The sequence below is a fragment of the Atta colombica genome, unplaced genomic scaffold (genome assembly GCF_001594045.1).
Source record: "Atta colombica isolate Treedump-2 unplaced genomic scaffold, Acol1.0 scaffold293, whole genome shotgun sequence".
NCBI classification, from domain to species: Eukaryota; Metazoa; Arthropoda; class Insecta; order Hymenoptera; family Formicidae; genus Atta; species Atta colombica.
This window is the reverse complement of record NW_017259396.1, coordinates 541,727-559,363: the sequence shown is the minus strand read 5'-3', so window position 1 is coordinate 559,363 and position 17,637 is coordinate 541,727. Positions and strand designations below refer to the sequence as shown.

The following is a 17,637-nucleotide window of genomic DNA, read 5'->3' as shown; positions in this document are numbered from 1 at the left end:
TACACGTACGTAAATTTCCATATAATATTTGCAGAAAAAAAAGGAAATTATAATTTATTAATTGGGATATATTAAAAAATTGAGATATAACAAACTAAAATATTTAGAAATTAAATCTCGCTTCATAATAGCTCAAATTTAAGCTTTAAATCTTAAAGAATATAAATCCTAATTTAGTTTGAGAGAGTCGAATAAGATCCATCAATGTTTGTGCCAGATTCTTATACTAGTAAAATATCTATCTTTGATCATGCACCTTTACATAGAATTTGTCAGAGCATAAAGAACAGGAATATGAAACATTTCCTATTCGTTTATTTGGTATTGAAAAAAGACCAACCGCTTTATAGGAAATTTAGGACTAACGTAATAGCGAGAAATTCAATCGTTACATCGATGGATACAATAGCAAAAAATAACTTCAGTCATTTAAGATAGAAATAGGCTATTTTAAAGATAGCGTGTGTACGTGTGTGTGTATGTATATGTATATATATTTATATATACATACACACGCATACTAGGGAAGAACATCAATCCGGTATATGATAGCAGAACTCATTACTCTCTTAATCAGAATCCTCTTCGATCGGTGGAGGTAACATAGAGAGATGCTGCGCACTGAGCATTCCTTTGGAAAGCGCATATTCCGCCAAAGCACGATGGCAAAAGACGTACTGATCCGGCATTTGAATACTGTAGGCCCTCTGTGCTCTAATCTTCTCGACCGTTCCTCGAATGTCTACGGTTCCAGTGTCCTCTAGTCGCGATATGCAAATGTCTAAGGTACAAAATGTGCCTGGAAAAATGCGCCAATGCACTTAATGCATACCTCACTTCTAAATTTTTGTCTCGGGAAATAAGAATACCAATTACTAGATCACAATTTTGATTGCAAGAAGTGTCTATTTACCTGTTCTTCCGATACCAGCGCTGCAATGTACGACTATAGGTGGTCCTCGAGGATGTCCTGCCCATGTGTCTCCTCTGCTAGCGAGTAATTTACTCTGTTGTTGCCTGACTAAGGACAAGAATTGTAATAAAGCTTTAGCCGACTGAGGAACACCGTAATCTGGCCATACTGTGTACAACATATGGCAAACTTCCCTCGTCTCATCAGTCTGAAATAAAAAAAATTAAACATGAAGAAATAGTGACAACTATAATTTGTATTTGTGATAACCGAAAGAAAAGAAATATCAAAATTATACCTTATTGTTTGTAAGAAGAAGCATGGATATTGTATAATCTGGATTTGTATCGACCTCAAGGGTGGTTACGGTGAAGCCACCCGCTTGTACTTCATCACCTGGTTCCGGACCCCAATACTGTGCACACTTTGTACGTCCTCTTTCCACTACTCTGAAACAAGAACGATACATTCACGTGAAACAATAAAGTTATGTGTAAAGTTTCTAACATGAAATACGATATTGGTAAAATTGTTCAAAACTTCAAATCATGCATTATGCAAGATGCAGTAAAGTTTATCAAAAGCGTAAGTAGTAAGCAAGTAAAGCAATTTACCTTGTAGTCATGACGACGACTAACGTCTGCTGTTCCCAAACCATCCTCCAGAAATCACCGCAAGTTTTCGGAAGAGGACCCTGAGTACTGATAAACGCGTTCTTCTGTTTATAACCGTCAACAAAATTCGCATTTATGTAATCAGATGTCGCATCTCCGTCTATTTGTGAAAGGCAGACTCTGCTGTGATCATAACAAAGCACATCGGTGTAGCGATTCTTTGATTGATTAGACCTTAACCTGGAATAAACGACACAACATAGATTAATTAACTTGAATGAGATTAATGGGTATCGTACAAAACGCAAAACATTGCTGTTACGCACTTTGCATTATTAAATGAACCATCAGGCGGTCTCTGTCTAATTTCCGCATATTCCGCTATGAGACCAGCGCGTCCTCGCGAATGAATATCCGCTATAAATTGCTCCATGGTAACAGCCTGAAGTCCAGGATCCCCATGAAGACTGTCGTCATCACTAAAACCAGAACTAGCTGAGGACGGAGGCTGAACTGGGGAAGGTGCCTCATCGGTTCCCATCCAAGCATCAGCATTTGCGGTGGTAATCTCGATGTCGCTGATATTCGACACACCATTTTTCACTTGTTTGTTCTTATCAATTATAGGACTAGTCGAACTACTGTGCGTTGTAGTTCCATTAGGATTTTGATGAACCGTATTATCGTTCGCCGTGGGCGACACAGGTGTACCTACTCTTGGGGTGACCTAAAATCATCATACACATAAAAGATTAAAATTGTTAAAATTATCGATAAAGTCATTCAAACACTCCAGTAGTAATAAAATTTTATTTTTCTAATAATTGTAATCCAAATAAAATATTTTACTTCTACGACAGTAAGTTCAAATATAATGATTTAAAAATTTTAGAATCTTTATTTTTTACATCTTGAACATTCGTGAGTTATAAGAAAAATGTATGTATGGCAAATTTAAAATTGCATTAGATACTGACCTCACACAGTTCACCCCCGCTTCGGTTCGTCATGGATTTAAGACAATGTAGTAGCCATGCTTCATGCTGTACCTCCAACGTGCCGCCTAAACGATGTGGTAATGATTCTCGTGGGATATGCAACGTCAGCTGAGGAATGGATACTGTGAATACTCGGTCCCTCAGTTTTTCACGAACGAATAATCGAAGGATCTTGAAAGGCGCTTTAAACCACAACGGTGCCGTCACTATCAAGACCTTTTTTAATTTTGCCGGATAGCCACCCTAAAAAATTGATGCATAAACAAAACATGACTTATTGATGTTTTTCATTATTAGAAATTAGAAAAAAATATTCCGATAAAGATTTCATTAACATTCTATTCCAGTAAGTCATAGTAAATTAAAAAATTAAAGTTAATAATACATAATAATATATAATAATACATTATTTGCTTATAAGAAATTTCATTCTATAATTTTCATTTTACCATTTCTATTTTATAATAAATAATTATTATAATATTTATATAAGTAAACATTATTTTATTATATATAATCAAGATAATTGTTGTTTTATAATCTTAAAGGAATATTTAAAATTATTACTATTAATTAAACATCTAATAATTTTCAATTTAATTATTGATTCAATTCATAAATTTGTCATTATTGAATTTCGGTACGAAATCTTTATTTATTAGAATACTTTCCAAATTTTTAATAACAGCAAAAATACTGACAGATAATATCGCGCACGAATCCGCGATTCCACGTAAATAATTTCTAAAAGCACGGTTTCGCTACGACCTTTCAAAGACATTGCAATAATAGAACAGGTCATATATTGCACATTGGCGAATCAGTTGCCAGCTATAGAGCACGTATGTGATACGAAACGATTTACGTGCGAAAGAAACGCGACTCTTTAATCAGATTATTGGAGAATCGGGAAGTACTTGACTGAAGAAAAAAAAAAAAAAGAGAGAGAATATAACATCTTTCCGATCATGATTTTTCCGCGTTTAATCAACGAGTTACCGAGGCGAGCAACTTTCCTAGGTATTTCGTAACGCGCATAAAATGCAGGAAGGCGAATAACTTAACCCTCGGGGTACGGACCGAAGGGCGGAAGTACCGTAACGCCAACGACGTCAGCAGCAGCATTACCACCACCAATAGGACTACCACTACTACGAAATCACCACCGCCGTCGGTGGCACGTAACAGCCGCTACGTATACAACAAACGTCATTGAGGTAAGAAGCATGTAACGAGGACGGGGCGCACTGACGCGATTCCGGCAAGAAATCGGCGTCAGTTTTGCAAGGCTTGGCGTTACAATTTTAGGAGCGAGGTGAGCCCGCGGAACATATTTGAGCGGGCGTCTCAAATTAGCCGCGGAGTCCGCGCGCTTATTATTCCGCCCGCGTTCCCTGGCGTTGCCATATCGTTTCGTCGAATTGCGCCAAGAGTCGCGGATACAAATTGACTGTCGCCCGTCAGTCGGACAGACGGTCGGTCGATCGATCGATCTCGGCTGACAGTCGAAATTTACCGTGAGGAGTAGCGAAGACAACCGCCACTGGATGACGCGACTGGAGTCGCGGGCAAAATCGCGGGCATATCAATCGCCCGTATCAGGGCCAACGGGGTCGACAGTCCGTCTTCGTTGTCGTCAATTGTTGAGTTTGTCGAATGTCGATATCTTCTGGGCGAAAGAGGCTCCAGTTAGTTGAAATCACTGCCGGCACTCGGTCGGGTTAATCGATAGCGCGAGATTAGTATAACGCCGGTGCGGCGCGGGAGAACCGCACTGCTGACAGTAGCGGGCAGCGGGCTCAAGGACTGTCGTCCTAGTTGTCCTTGTCGTTACCGTCACCGAGGTGAACGGAGCAACGTCGCCGTGGATAAAGCACTGGCCTCGCACGCGAACAAGGACGCGATCGAACGAACGGGGGAGGGAACAGACGACAGGAGGGGAGAAGAATCGGGTCTTCCGTGTCCGAATGCGACGTGGTGGTCGCAAGGGGGTCACGACGATTACTGACCGTCAGCGTCGTCGGCGTCGACGGTTATCCGGAGCGCCGCGGGAACGCATGCGCCGTCATTCGTTCTCTCACCCCACACGCGACCCCTTCTTTTCACCACCGACATCCCTTATGCGAGAATTTCTTTCTTTTTTCGTCTCCCCCCCCCCTCCCCCCTCTCTCTCTATCTCTATCATTACCACCGGCAGCGGAGGTGCAGCAACCGTGTATACGCGGTGACGTATTGCCCACCAGTGCTTCTCATCCACGCGGCTTCCGGTCGATCGTTGGAATATCCCGACACCTCGAGTTATCCACAGCTTAGGTAAAACTACGTAAAATTTCCGTGCGTAATTGATTAACATGAACATTAATTGCAGAATTGTCCGCAGAGACCGGAGGTCTAAGTGTGCTATTCGTAGTTTGAGCTTTTATTTTTAACACACGTTTTCTGCCTAGTGAGTTTTATATATCGCTCTCTTATTTCAAACATGACACAGCTCGAAAAAATTAAATTTCCCAAAAAAGAGGGAGAAATATTTTTCAACTTGAAACAGCAAATATTATTATTGATATTATTATTGACTAATCCAATATTGGCAAAAAGAAAATACACGATTAAATACCATTTCACAATCTCTAGAGATTCATCCTTTTTATTTAATAATTTTTTTTTTAAACCACTCCTTTTGAGTTGTAACATTTTAATGATTTTTTAATGATATTTTTATGTTAAATTACTTTCAATTATTATAATAAAATAATGTTTAGACTTAACTCATTCATAATAATTTAAAAATCATGTTTTCTAAACAATTATAATTTGAAATTAAACCGACGAAAATAAATCAATTAAGAGAAATAATTCTATTTTCAGTCAAAATCGATCTTAGTATTTTAACAGAATTAAAGTAATCACATATTAATATCTTTCTAAAATGCTTATCAACATTAATATTATTAAATTGCTTGTCAATTTAATAAGTGATATTATTCTAATTCGGTTCTGATTGGATTTCAAGACTGAAAAAGATTTCGACACATGTTTGCAGAATTGGATACGTATATAAATTCACATTAAAATATTTAAGCATTAAGATCCGCTTTCTGAAAATAAAATTATTTCTCTTAATTGACCCAGTTTTAGTTGTATGTCATCTTTGAGATAAGAGAACGATAGCTAACTGTAAAAATGCATCATAAATAGAATTTTTATTATCATGAGCATATCATGATAAAATGTCGTATAACATCAAAGCGACTATACGCACGCACGCACGCACGCACGCACGCACGCACGCATGCACACGTATACATATAGTCATATACATATATACATATATATAAAAAATGTATTCAACACATTCATGAATACACACACACTCTCTCTCTCTCTCTCTCTCTCTCTCTCTCACACACTCATTCACTCATTCACTCACTCATTCATTCACTCACTCACTCATGTGTTGAATACATTCATTTTCATACATGTGTTGAATTTCATTTTACATTTGTTATTTATGTTCGAAATTTTATATTAGAAAGCGTTTACTTTTTTTGCAAGTTTTAAAATATTTTGATGACAGCGATTACTATAATAATCATCAGAACAGTCATTTTAAATATCTTAAGATGTTATGTTTGTTTCATTATCTGGATATAATCTTGAAATTAATTAACATCTGATTTAAAATGATTTTGCAAGATTGAATTATAAATATTACTCTTATGCCCGTTTCTTTTCACATAGATTTATATTTCTAAAATTTCTGTCATATTTTTGAGAAAATTTAAAATATATACAGATATATTATTCCAATATCTAACTGTAACCGTAATCAGCCTCTCTTACTAATACTCATTTATATCAATATAATTTAATTTTAATTTCGATTTAACTTTTCATCTTTTTCCAATATTAAAAGTTACAGAAAAAGAAGAGTAAATTGAAGAGATTAATTTATATTGGTAGAGATAGACATCAGTAGATTAAATTTAATCTATTAATTCGATTCAATTTACATTTCATCTTTTTCTAATTTTTAAAACTAGAAAAAATATACAATTAGTTAAACCGAGATTAAAGTTAAACTATAAATATCATTGACACGCATTAAGTTGAGAATGAGAGCTAACTGTCGCATGGATGTAAGGTAAGGCAAAGAAAAATGTATACGTATCCATACAATAAGACTTTCACGATTTATGTATACGTATTTCTTTGCCTTAACTTACGCTCACTATGTCTTATCTTCTGCCATCAGTCTTTGAATTTAGTACAATTGTGATCGATATTACGACTGCCACTAGAAAAGAACATGCTGTTGAGAAGAGAGTTCATATTCGCAATTCTTAATCTAATCAATCGATTTATAAATGAAGACACGTCACAATCATTTATCTCGACTTTTTTATCTTTTTTTTATCTTTCTTATTTTTCTTATCAGTCAACGCTTCGTTTCGTATCATCGTAATGCTTATATCATTGCTTTTTTTTTTGCCAACGCCCGACATGCTTTCCATATATGCGATTTTTATCTGATGGAGGATTATCTCTGAATAATGTCCGCGGACATCCGTTTGATCGTCAGAGCGCGCGAAGATGCACTTTACGCCTACCGAATTCGACTATTAATTACGCGGCTGAGATGCAAATGTCACCGCGCACTAAACCTTTGTAAAGGCCATTATCAAGCGGGGCACCTTGGAAGTACGGTTCACCGCACGATTAGGATTCGATTAAATTGCGCGGCGCACCTTCACGCTCTCTCGATAACGAGTGACGATAATATCATCTCGGAGGGAAGAGAGCAAAAAAAAAGATGTGCCTCGTCTGTAATGACTGTAACCGCTTCCTCAGATTATCCAATATTTTTTTTCCACGCTTACGTCGACGATACGTGACGTTATGTTGTTAGAAGAGGAAGTTTCTCCTATGGGAAACCTTTGAAAGTCGCACCCTACGCACTACTTCGACGCGCTTCGTCGCGTAATCGCGTAATCCACCTTTCGCGAAGTGTAAACGCTCTTAAGCGTCTCACCGCTCTTCGAGCCGTACATTCTCACGCGCGTGAGAGCTAAATGTGGATTTTGCGGCCCGCCAAGAAGTATAGGAGTCTAAAAAAAAAGAAGAATGAAGCTATGACGTATTATCAATTGAAGCATCTCAACGAGGCACGACATATGTCTTGGGGAAAAGAATATTTTTACAAACGAGCTTAGCTTCATACATGCTACAAAGAAGATTGGGAATATTTTCATCCCTTGAGAACAATGAGGCGTTATTAAATTATGCAAGAATGATCGATGGCGTGTGAAAGTCAGGGTGAAAAGACGTCACGTGCTTATATATATCATATGATGACGGCATGAAAGTGACGTTTGCACGGAGGAGCTCATGTGAATCAGTTACGTCGCCTATGACACCATTTTTTTTTTTATGTAAGTGGGCTGGCCGCATCAAAGCGTTAACGCATGAGACTATTTCGACCGACCGGCGATGACTAATTGGGTTAACTTCAGTGGCGGTAATAACTATAATGTCCCGCATTACGTCGGACGAAATTGCACGCAACGTGAATGTTAATCGGACCACGCACTTAGACGTCGCTAAATGGCACTTCGTGCTCATGTAATTCGCATAATTATTACGCTTCTTCTTGGAGAAACTTTTTTCTTCTGGAAGCGCAGAAATTTACCGCTGTTCTTATTCATTATGCCAGAATGAGATATCTGACTCTAAGAGATTCAGATCGCGGGTATAACGCTGTGCCACTTTGCAAATTAGTAATTATCATTAAAAAGAAAGACGATATTCTGTGAAATTTTTAGTGACTAATAATACAATATTCCTGTATTTATACAAATATAATAATGTATTTCTTCGTAATTAGATCTTGTTCTCCTTCTCATATATCCATGAGAAAATATTTTTGAGTAATCTTTTATATACAAGCTGTATTATAATGTTCACAGTTTAGTTCTGAAACACAATAAGTGTAACAAGCTTTAAGCCGTAAGGTATTGGTCAATCACAGTCGAATGTGAGGAGAATAATTGATTATAATTGATTGATTTCTAACGATTTAAAGCTTATTACCAATAGTGTTTCGAGATTTACGTAATATAATAATACGTAGAAATATATAGTATGTAATTATTCAAAGATATTCGTATAAAAATTTGCAAAATGGCGCTATTTCAGTCAGCCTTTACACGTCGCTGTTCAGGCTAGAACGAATAGCACAACGGCTTTCTTTCATGCATTCGACGTTTATGCGTGACAGAGCACCTCTGTCATGTCGGCGGGAATAGAGAAATGAGACCGTGTATCGTTATACATAATGAACACTCGCCGCAAGACTCACTCTCCTCTCACTCTCGATCACGCTCTTTTCTCGCTTTCTAACTCCGGGCAGCAGTGGTGCTCTGTTTCGCTTGGACGAACACTAGTCGTTAAGCCGCTTAATCGCGTCGTACCGAAAAGTATTACGCATATTTCGAGAGAAAACGTGTGCAAATCGATGCGTAATGTATGGAGAAAATATCTATGACATTGCTATTTCGTCATCTAATTTAATTCGGCGTGTCTAAAATGGAGAAAAGAAAAAAAAAGAAACACGATTCTACATGACATTCCCGCGCGTCAATTTTGCAATAGAAAATCGAAAAATTGTGGATATATATTATATGTCCTTGGTGAGAACAGGAGGAAACTTCGCGCTTCCTGATTATTTAGGTAAGTCACGCGTAGTTAACTGTCCATTCTTTTTTTGTTCGCGTCTTTTCAAGTTTCTCAAACAATTTGTCATAGATTGCTTTTATGATAAAATTATCTTCTCTACGTTCATATTTCTTAATGCTCGTGTACATATATTTCTATCATAATTCTTATTATTTTTAATAAGAAATGCTGAAGTTAAATTATTAAATTTAATGGTCTGTTTCAGGCAGATCACACGTGATTATCCTACAATAAATTTCTACTGTCTAAATTATATATTCATCAACTTACCTTCAAAAGTGTCAGAATTTTCTGAGACAGATCATAATCAAAATTCTGATACTTGCTATCAGACATGTCATAAATAAAAACTAGTCCATGCTTCTGCGTTTCTGCACTTTCAAGGGCAGCGTCTAATTGATATACAACACCCTGCAAAAGATGAGAAAGTTGAATATTTTGCTTTAATAATTATAAATTTTAAAGGCTTACTTTTTCTAGAAACTTTTCTAGAAAACTATGATGTTTCCGATTATAAAAATAAATATCTACGACTCTATAAAAATTTTTTCTTAATTCATTAAAAATTCATTACTTTGTAAAACTTACTTGTAAAGTTGTTTGATGTGTAGTATTCTGTGGAAGATGCAAATGTGCTGTGAAAATAGCTATCGCTGCACCTGTTGCGTCTCTTGAGGGCTGAAATAATTTATACATTATTTGTTTCAAGTCGCAACAACTAAACAAAATGCATCTGCGTTAATTGACTTTCTCGTCTTACCAGGACCGTAAATTTTCCTGTGTATAGTTCACTGAGTAGGGGTTCTTGGGTAGGATGCAGAACTGCTAATCCCTCTCTCCTCCTAGTGGCTTCATGTTGCTCGTATAGAGCTAAAGCTCGTTGAACCTCAAACTTCCGTGCCGCTAAAAACTTGACCGCCGTGCTCCAGGATACCGGTCCAGCTCGTCTACCAGCTCTACACTTATTCACAGCTTCTATAAATTCCTTTGTAGCCTGTGGGAAAAGAAAGTACCGTATATATATATATTTATGATTTCAAAAGAAAAGTAGTCTTACATAATTAATGTAAAGATACATTGTAATTTTTATATACATAAAAATCAATTTTTCTATATTAAGATTATTAATAATTAATTATTAAATTGCAATATTTGTTTCGCGTTATTAAACATATACATTAGCATTATCTATTCATATTTTCAATAATTTTCTCATTGCTTGCTGTTGATATAATAATATAAATATTTTGTTACTTTATATGATATATAACTTTCATAAATATAAAAAATATTTTATATACACGTATAAATAATAAAAACAAATATTAATAGAGAAACAAGAAAACAATTAGTGTATCATAATAATATCTATTTTTTTTTTCTTATCGCTTGTGGCAAAAGCAAATGAGTGTAATTATTCTATAAATATATTATCGCACGTTACTGAAATCAGCGCAGGATAACAAAACATACATTGGGCAACAGAATTCCGCAATCGCTCAGCATCTTGTATACGCCGTTGCACAATGTCAACCTTGAAAATGGCGCTTCACGGCGCGGGCAGGAAATCACGAATTGCAATCTTTATCAGCGTGACCCGATCGACGCGAAATCAACACGTGCATATCTCGAATATTCGTCGACTCAGTTTGTCGCACGTGATTTCGTAATAAAAAAAAAAAGAAAGAAAGAAAAAAGCAAAAAGAAAAAAAAATAGGAAGAGTAGAACTGGACTCGAAATATAATCCTACCGATGTCGAAATTTGACGACATAAGCACGTGAAAGCGGTATCATCATCATTTTTTTTTATGAATGGAAACGCGAGCGTTATTTTGCGTTCACTGAGAAACATTTCTGAAAACGGAAGAACCAGAGGATTCTGATCATATCAATTAGAATTCGAATTATCTCAACTAGGTTATTAGAATTATAATTATTGGGTAGAATTATAATTATTATTGTCCGGAAAGTTCATGCCGCAAAAGATTTAAATTTAATAAATGAAATTAAAAATTTAAATCTTCTGCGTTTCAATTTTCCTTCAAAATCGGCACGAACTTTCCGGACAATCCAATATTATAAGTACATAATTAATAATTATTATATACATAATAATAATAATAATGCACAATATCTATCTTGAAAAGAGTCTAGTTGCATTAATTGAAATTCTGATTGAGAATGAATTATATACTCTCTAAAATCTTTGGAGTGAAATCTCAGTCTAAAGAATGAAAATGGAGCCAGTCTTGTATTACAATTTTCAATCTTTAAAAATGAGATTTCACTCTTCAAAGTGGAATTCACTCAAAAACTTTTAGAATATTATAATTATTCAATCAGAAAATTCTTATGTTCATTTTTAACCAAAATTCGAATTAATGTAAGACTTTTTTCAAACATTTTCTAGTGTTCTTTTTATCTGCGCTTAACTACCAGCATCGATAAAAAAAAAAAAGAATTCAATTGGATAGAGAATTGGAGCTCGTTAGAAAGAATATTTGACCCGAATCGAAAATTATGAGAGCGCTTTTATTCCCCGACATGAGTGGAGTATTCGATCGCGCATTGTCGAGCAGCGCGGCGTCCCATCATTCGTATTCGAGATCACGAGATTACAAGACGACGAGGATCGGCAGGACGACGACGTCGATCGGCGATACGCCGGCGCATAAACGGCACGACATATCATTTTTACGCTATTAAAACGAGCAATGACCGTGGACGGGCGACGCGTGAGCGTGCACGTACGTACACGCGTCGGGTATACTACCGATACAACTTCCGGTGTCCGACTACCTCCCCACCGGTCATTTCCGTTATATGCCAGCCGGCGGGGATCGGCATGACGGTATCGAACCGCCCGCACTGGACGCATGTATTAACGGCGAGAGAAGCCGAGGAATTCTTAATACCGCGAGTCTTTCCGATAGAGCATCTCTGCAGCTTGCGAATTCAGAAATGAATGATGCGACGCGCGGCGTCGACTTCATTTTGCGACATTATTTCTTTTCGTCGTGCGCGACGAATATCGGCGTGTTAAACGAGGAGAAGTTTGACGACAGAATTAATCGCACGGCAGAGCTGAACGAGGAACTTGGAATTATAACGAGAATACAAGAGGAATGGCTTGAAACGCGTGCCCGAAGACGAACGACTTATAGTAAACAGAATATTGATGTTACAAAATTGATTACATATATATATATAAAATTATATATATAAAATTGAGAATATTTTATTATAAAAGAAAGAGAGAGAAAAAATAAAAGGATTAACATATTTCTAGAATTATTCATGAGATTCACAGAACTCCATCCTTCATTTGCAATCTGGATTTTTTTTCTTCTCTTGAAATCTCTTTTTCTCTCTTCTTATCATTCTTTCAAAAAATTTGGAAAAAATTTAAATATTTTTTAATTCAAATGTTAAAACTTTTATCTATTCTACTCTTTTTTATTTCGGAGAAATTTGAGTGAAATTTTGCTTGTGCCAAAAAAAAAAAATGAAAATGGGGAGTTAAGTTTACAGATTTTAAATATACTGAGAAAAAAATTATCAAATCTTAATACATATTCTTTTCAATAGTACTAACTAGGCATTTACTTACAGTAAATATTTATTTAATAAAAAATGATAATTCAATATGAATCAAAATATAAATCAAATTAATGATTCTTCTCTATCAAATAGATATATATTCTTATATTTAGTAAATATTTAGTATTATTCAAATAATATTTATTAAGATTTAGTACATTTTTTATGAAGATTAACGTTAATTGCGATAGTATAGATTTTTTAATGCAATGTCATTATAACAATGAAGGGTCGATTAATCAATTAATTGAAGTCTTTTGATTAACTCTTAATCTCCTTAAACGGAGGTGATTGCTTTTGTCAAGACAGATTTATTACTTCCCTCTGTTTCTATGCAACGAGTGCTCGTGTTCGCTAAAAATATGTACGTGCCAGACGGAAATTGAACACTGCAAATCGATACGAGGGAAAATTTCGTTAGCAAGAAACTCCGCTGAAACTTCAAATCGAGTTTGCTCGCATCGAAAATTAGTAACGTAGAATTATCGTCATATTGATGTCATCGCCGTCGGTTAAATAGACTCAAACAACTGTGCACTTATAACAGCATTTGAAGCATTTATAACAAAACTTCTAAATTTACCAATCCGATAAATTTAATGCATTCTTGAAATCAATAAATAATACAGAGGTTCTTTAATTAAAATTCTCCGTTTGAACTAGAACAACGCTATGATCTTAATAACATCTATAAATGTATAACGTTAATACAATGCATGCATATACTTATATTTATGCATCAAATATATTTATTATGCATATCACTATCATTCTAAATAGGAAAGATCTATATTATTAACCCAGATTGTTACAAATTTCTCATCTAAAAATTCTGTAACTTTTTTCTGATTTTCAGACAAAGTTTTATAATTTTCCTCGATACTTTTAATATAATATCGATACTTATAATATTTTTATCCTGATTTAGAAACCATCAAATATTTTGTTTAAATATTTTTTTTCGGGAGCAATTTAACATAACAATGTAAATTACTATTAATGTTGATAATACTATTTGCACTTAATTGTATTATAAGTTGATAGTATTTTAAAACTAGTGTGATATTATGCATATTATAATATGTATACTTCTTTAAAACTAAAAATTTTAATTTTGCACAAAATTCCGATTTTTCCTGATTTTTCTGACCATTTTTAATTTCCCTGATATTTCCTTGATTTCTAGTTTTATAGCAATCCTACAATTTTATTTTTTTTTAGCTAAACTTCTTGCATCGTTCGTCTTATTTTTTTTTCCATCAATAAGAAAAAGAAAAGACGAAAAATAAACCAAGAAGATCAGATAAAAAACAAGCCTCCTGTTTAACATTTGCATCATTCAACGATAGATTTAAAAAAGATAATTTAGTTTATTTTTAGAGGATCTTTCTTTTCTCTATAAAGGATATCCTGTATAGTATCTCGTTACGAAAGGAAGTATTGCATAAAAAATATATCTTTGTGCGAGACGCTACCGTTTCTTGAATTGAGCATTATACAACTTTATATCTTATTAAGCAAATAGCCAAGTTATTTCGATTAATGATGTAAACGTTCGTAATCGTGTTGCAAGAAGATTCCAGTGATTAAGTTATGAACCGTAAACGTCGTCAAACTGGAATTGGAGGAAGCTTTTTTTACGCCATGTGATTTAAGTATCACTCACGTTTTTCGACCGCGCCCTATACGTAGAATTCAACAAACAAATGACTCGCACGCCATGTACATTAAAATGACAAACCGTCCTAAATTAGAAGGGATAGTTTCAAATTTTAATTCTTTATTTCATTTTACAAATGCATCCCAAATTTTGTTCCAAATTAAGAATGTGATTATTAATTGTCTCCCTTTTAAGTGTGAATATAATAATTGTGAAATAATAAGTGAAAATAACAAGAGTGGAATATAATTTTCAGCTGTAATGTGTTTTTTTTTTATTTAAAATTCCAGATATTATTCATAAAATACAGTAAATTCAGTAGAAAAATACAATTTAAAAAAATAAAATATGATCTCGTAACTTGATATAATTTTTATTGCATCTCATGCGATGTCATACATTAAGTATTATTAATTTTATTTAAATATAATATTGTTCATTTTCTTTTGAAGTGATATTCACTAAAAAAAATTTAGGAAGTAAAAAATTTTCATCTATTAAAATTTAATTGCGACAATATTAAATTTTTTTTTAATTCCCTTTTTTTCTTAAGAACTTGATCACCTTAATGTACATTATTTTAAGTGACAAAGGTCGGGATGCGCACGAATGGAATACAGTACTGAATACGGTATCGACTTGTGGCTGAGACACGCGTTCGATAATGTGTTCGTAGTTTCAAAATAGTCGAAATTTCTCAACGTGAGTCGCGTGGGCGTACTTAAGGAACCAACCGCCGGAAACGCGGCCCATTATTAACGTCCTAACACGTTCAAAACATTCGAATTTCCGGTCTCGTACGAGTGTCCGTACAACCGCACGATTCTCCTCGTTATAGAAACAATAAGGAAGGAAGTAGCTTCGCGCCGTGTCAACGTCGAAAGAGACGACGATTTCCGTGGCGTGTTTACGATCGTTATCGCACGTTCTTGACGTTCCAAGAGATAACGACGAGCGAACGGACATAAATGATGTTTATATTTACGCGAACGCGTCTATTGGAATCCGATAGCAACAAATTCTTCTTCCACCTTAGGGGAAGATCGATTAGCATCCCATTTCTGAGACCTCCACGAGTTGTACTCTTTAAAATTTTTAGGCCCAGTTTTTCATTATCTGATTAATTGTGGCTTGGCCTCAACTTTAATTTGATGATAATGTATATAAAAATTGTTTTTCTAGTTACTAATCATTAAACTAATAGTAGTGGTAACTTTGAAGATCAGTTTTTTATTCTCTGGTTGACTTGTGGTTAGGCTTAACATGATATTTTATTCAATAGGCTTCATCTATGTTGATGTCATGAATGAAACCTATTGAGTGAAGTATCAGGTTAAGCTCAACTACAAATTAATCAGATAATAGAAAATTGGATCTAAAAGTGACTACTAAATTAAAGTTTAGTGATTAATCATAGCTAGAAAAATATAATTTTTACATTATCATTAGGTTAGCCTAACAGAAGTTAACGAAAAAAATGAAAAACTAGATCTTAAGAATAAATTGTCACTTTGAAGAGTAAAATTTCACTCTTAAAGATTGAAAACTGAGTCACTCTTTTTCAAGACTCAATTTTCAATCTTTAAGTGAGATTTCGTTCCAAAGAATTTAGAAAGTAAAGTCTCCACGAGTCACAAAGAGACATAAGATTTATTTTCGCGCCAACAAAGGGCAATAAGATCTCTGATGAGACTTCAAGTCCTTGAACATGAAGTAGAGGCTGTTTGCAATTCAAGATCATTTATCCGGCGAGCCTCTCAATTTCCTGAGACTCGAGGCGAGGCCCGGCAACGGCGACGACGATGACAGTGGCGATGGCGATGACGACAATGATGACAATGATGATGATAAAGATAATGACGATGATGATGGTGGATTCCGACGTATCTAATCACGTTTGATCGCGGAAAACGTATCTGCGGAGAGAGAGAGAGAGAGAGAGAGAGAGAGAGAGAGAGAGAGAGAGAAAGAGAGAGAACATGCAAGGGTTCAGGATAATACTCACTTGCTCCTGCTCGGCCGTTAACGTGGCTGCCATTTTGGCTCAACGCGCTGGCATGCCCAAGGAAGAGGCGTGTATTACAAGAAGCAGAGAACGCGCGGCGCGTGGCGTAGCTCTTGGTATTATATCCAGTCCCGGTGCCGCGCACGTACGTCCGCAAAAGGAATAAGCATTCTGTTACGTTTCACGCACCGATAAAACAATCCTTCGTCCCCGCCTTCTTGCGCGCGATGCCACTAGTCCTTACAGAGCACAGCCACCCTCGATGACGGCGGCGGTAACGACGGTAACGGTAGCAAGAAACGGTAAATCACCCCGGCGCGCGACCATTGTTCCACCGTCTTGCACGCACTCGAATCTCGAACGCGAATGTGACACTCTCCTCTCCGCTCCGCTCGGCGCGCCTCGCCTCGGCTCGACTCGATTCACTCGATCGTCTTCCCCTCGGCGATCGCGCCGCCATCTTAAGGTAAGCGTCCGCGCGCGCATCCACGAGACAATGCGATCGTTGCTCGGAATTTTTTTAAAATTAAAATAATCGTTAGATTCGTTGAGCTGATAAGATTATTTTTAATTTGTCGATAATTGGCGCTATTTTTATAACAATCGCGAATTGTGTTAAAGGATCACGATATTTGATAAAAAAATACGAAAAGTATCATGTGATCGTTATTACGATTAGTAAAAAGATTAAAAAAACAACTTATGTTCACATTCTATTAATGTAATTTAATTTTATTCTCAGTTCAATTTAATCGTTTTTTGATCCTTAGAACTATAAAAGGATAGAAAGTAAATTAAATAAAAATTAAAATTCGAACGTTTTCCATTTGAAGATAAAAACAAATTGACACAAGTGTTTTTATCTTTGTTTTTCATTGAAATATCAAGAAAGATAGAATGAATGTTTGTGTTGATTTGTGTCACTATATGGAATAAATAGAAAGCACTCATTGATATTACGTATACAAATACATTTCCTGAATTCTTTGAAATAGAATCTCACTTTACAGAATGAAAATTGAGTCAATCAAAAAAGTGGTTCAATTTTTCAATTTTTAAGAGTGAGATTCATTCTAAAAATTTAGAGAGCACATATATATATATTATATATATA

At 35.4% G+C, this 17,637-nt stretch overlaps 1 protein-coding gene across 1 annotated transcript; it reads right to left on the bottom strand.

The window, feature by feature from the left end:
• Positions 1–214: 214 nt before the first annotated feature.
• On the bottom strand, positions 215–16,895 carry LOC108690032 (tyrosine-protein phosphatase non-receptor type 9). The gene is made up of 10 exons (XM_018197095.1): positions 16,524–16,895; positions 10,018–10,251; positions 9,846–9,935; positions 9,528–9,668; positions 2,505–2,768; positions 1,854–2,254; positions 1,528–1,767; positions 1,212–1,362; positions 914–1,121; positions 215–799 (listed from the first exon to the last, which is right to left on the bottom strand). Exons 1-10 carry the CDS (start codon positions 16,554–16,556, stop codon positions 570–572), a joined length of 1,992 nt encoding a protein of 663 aa, XP_018052584.1. The 5' UTR covers positions 16,557–16,895; the 3' UTR covers positions 215–569.
• Between the last annotated feature and the right edge of the window lie 742 nt (positions 16,896–17,637).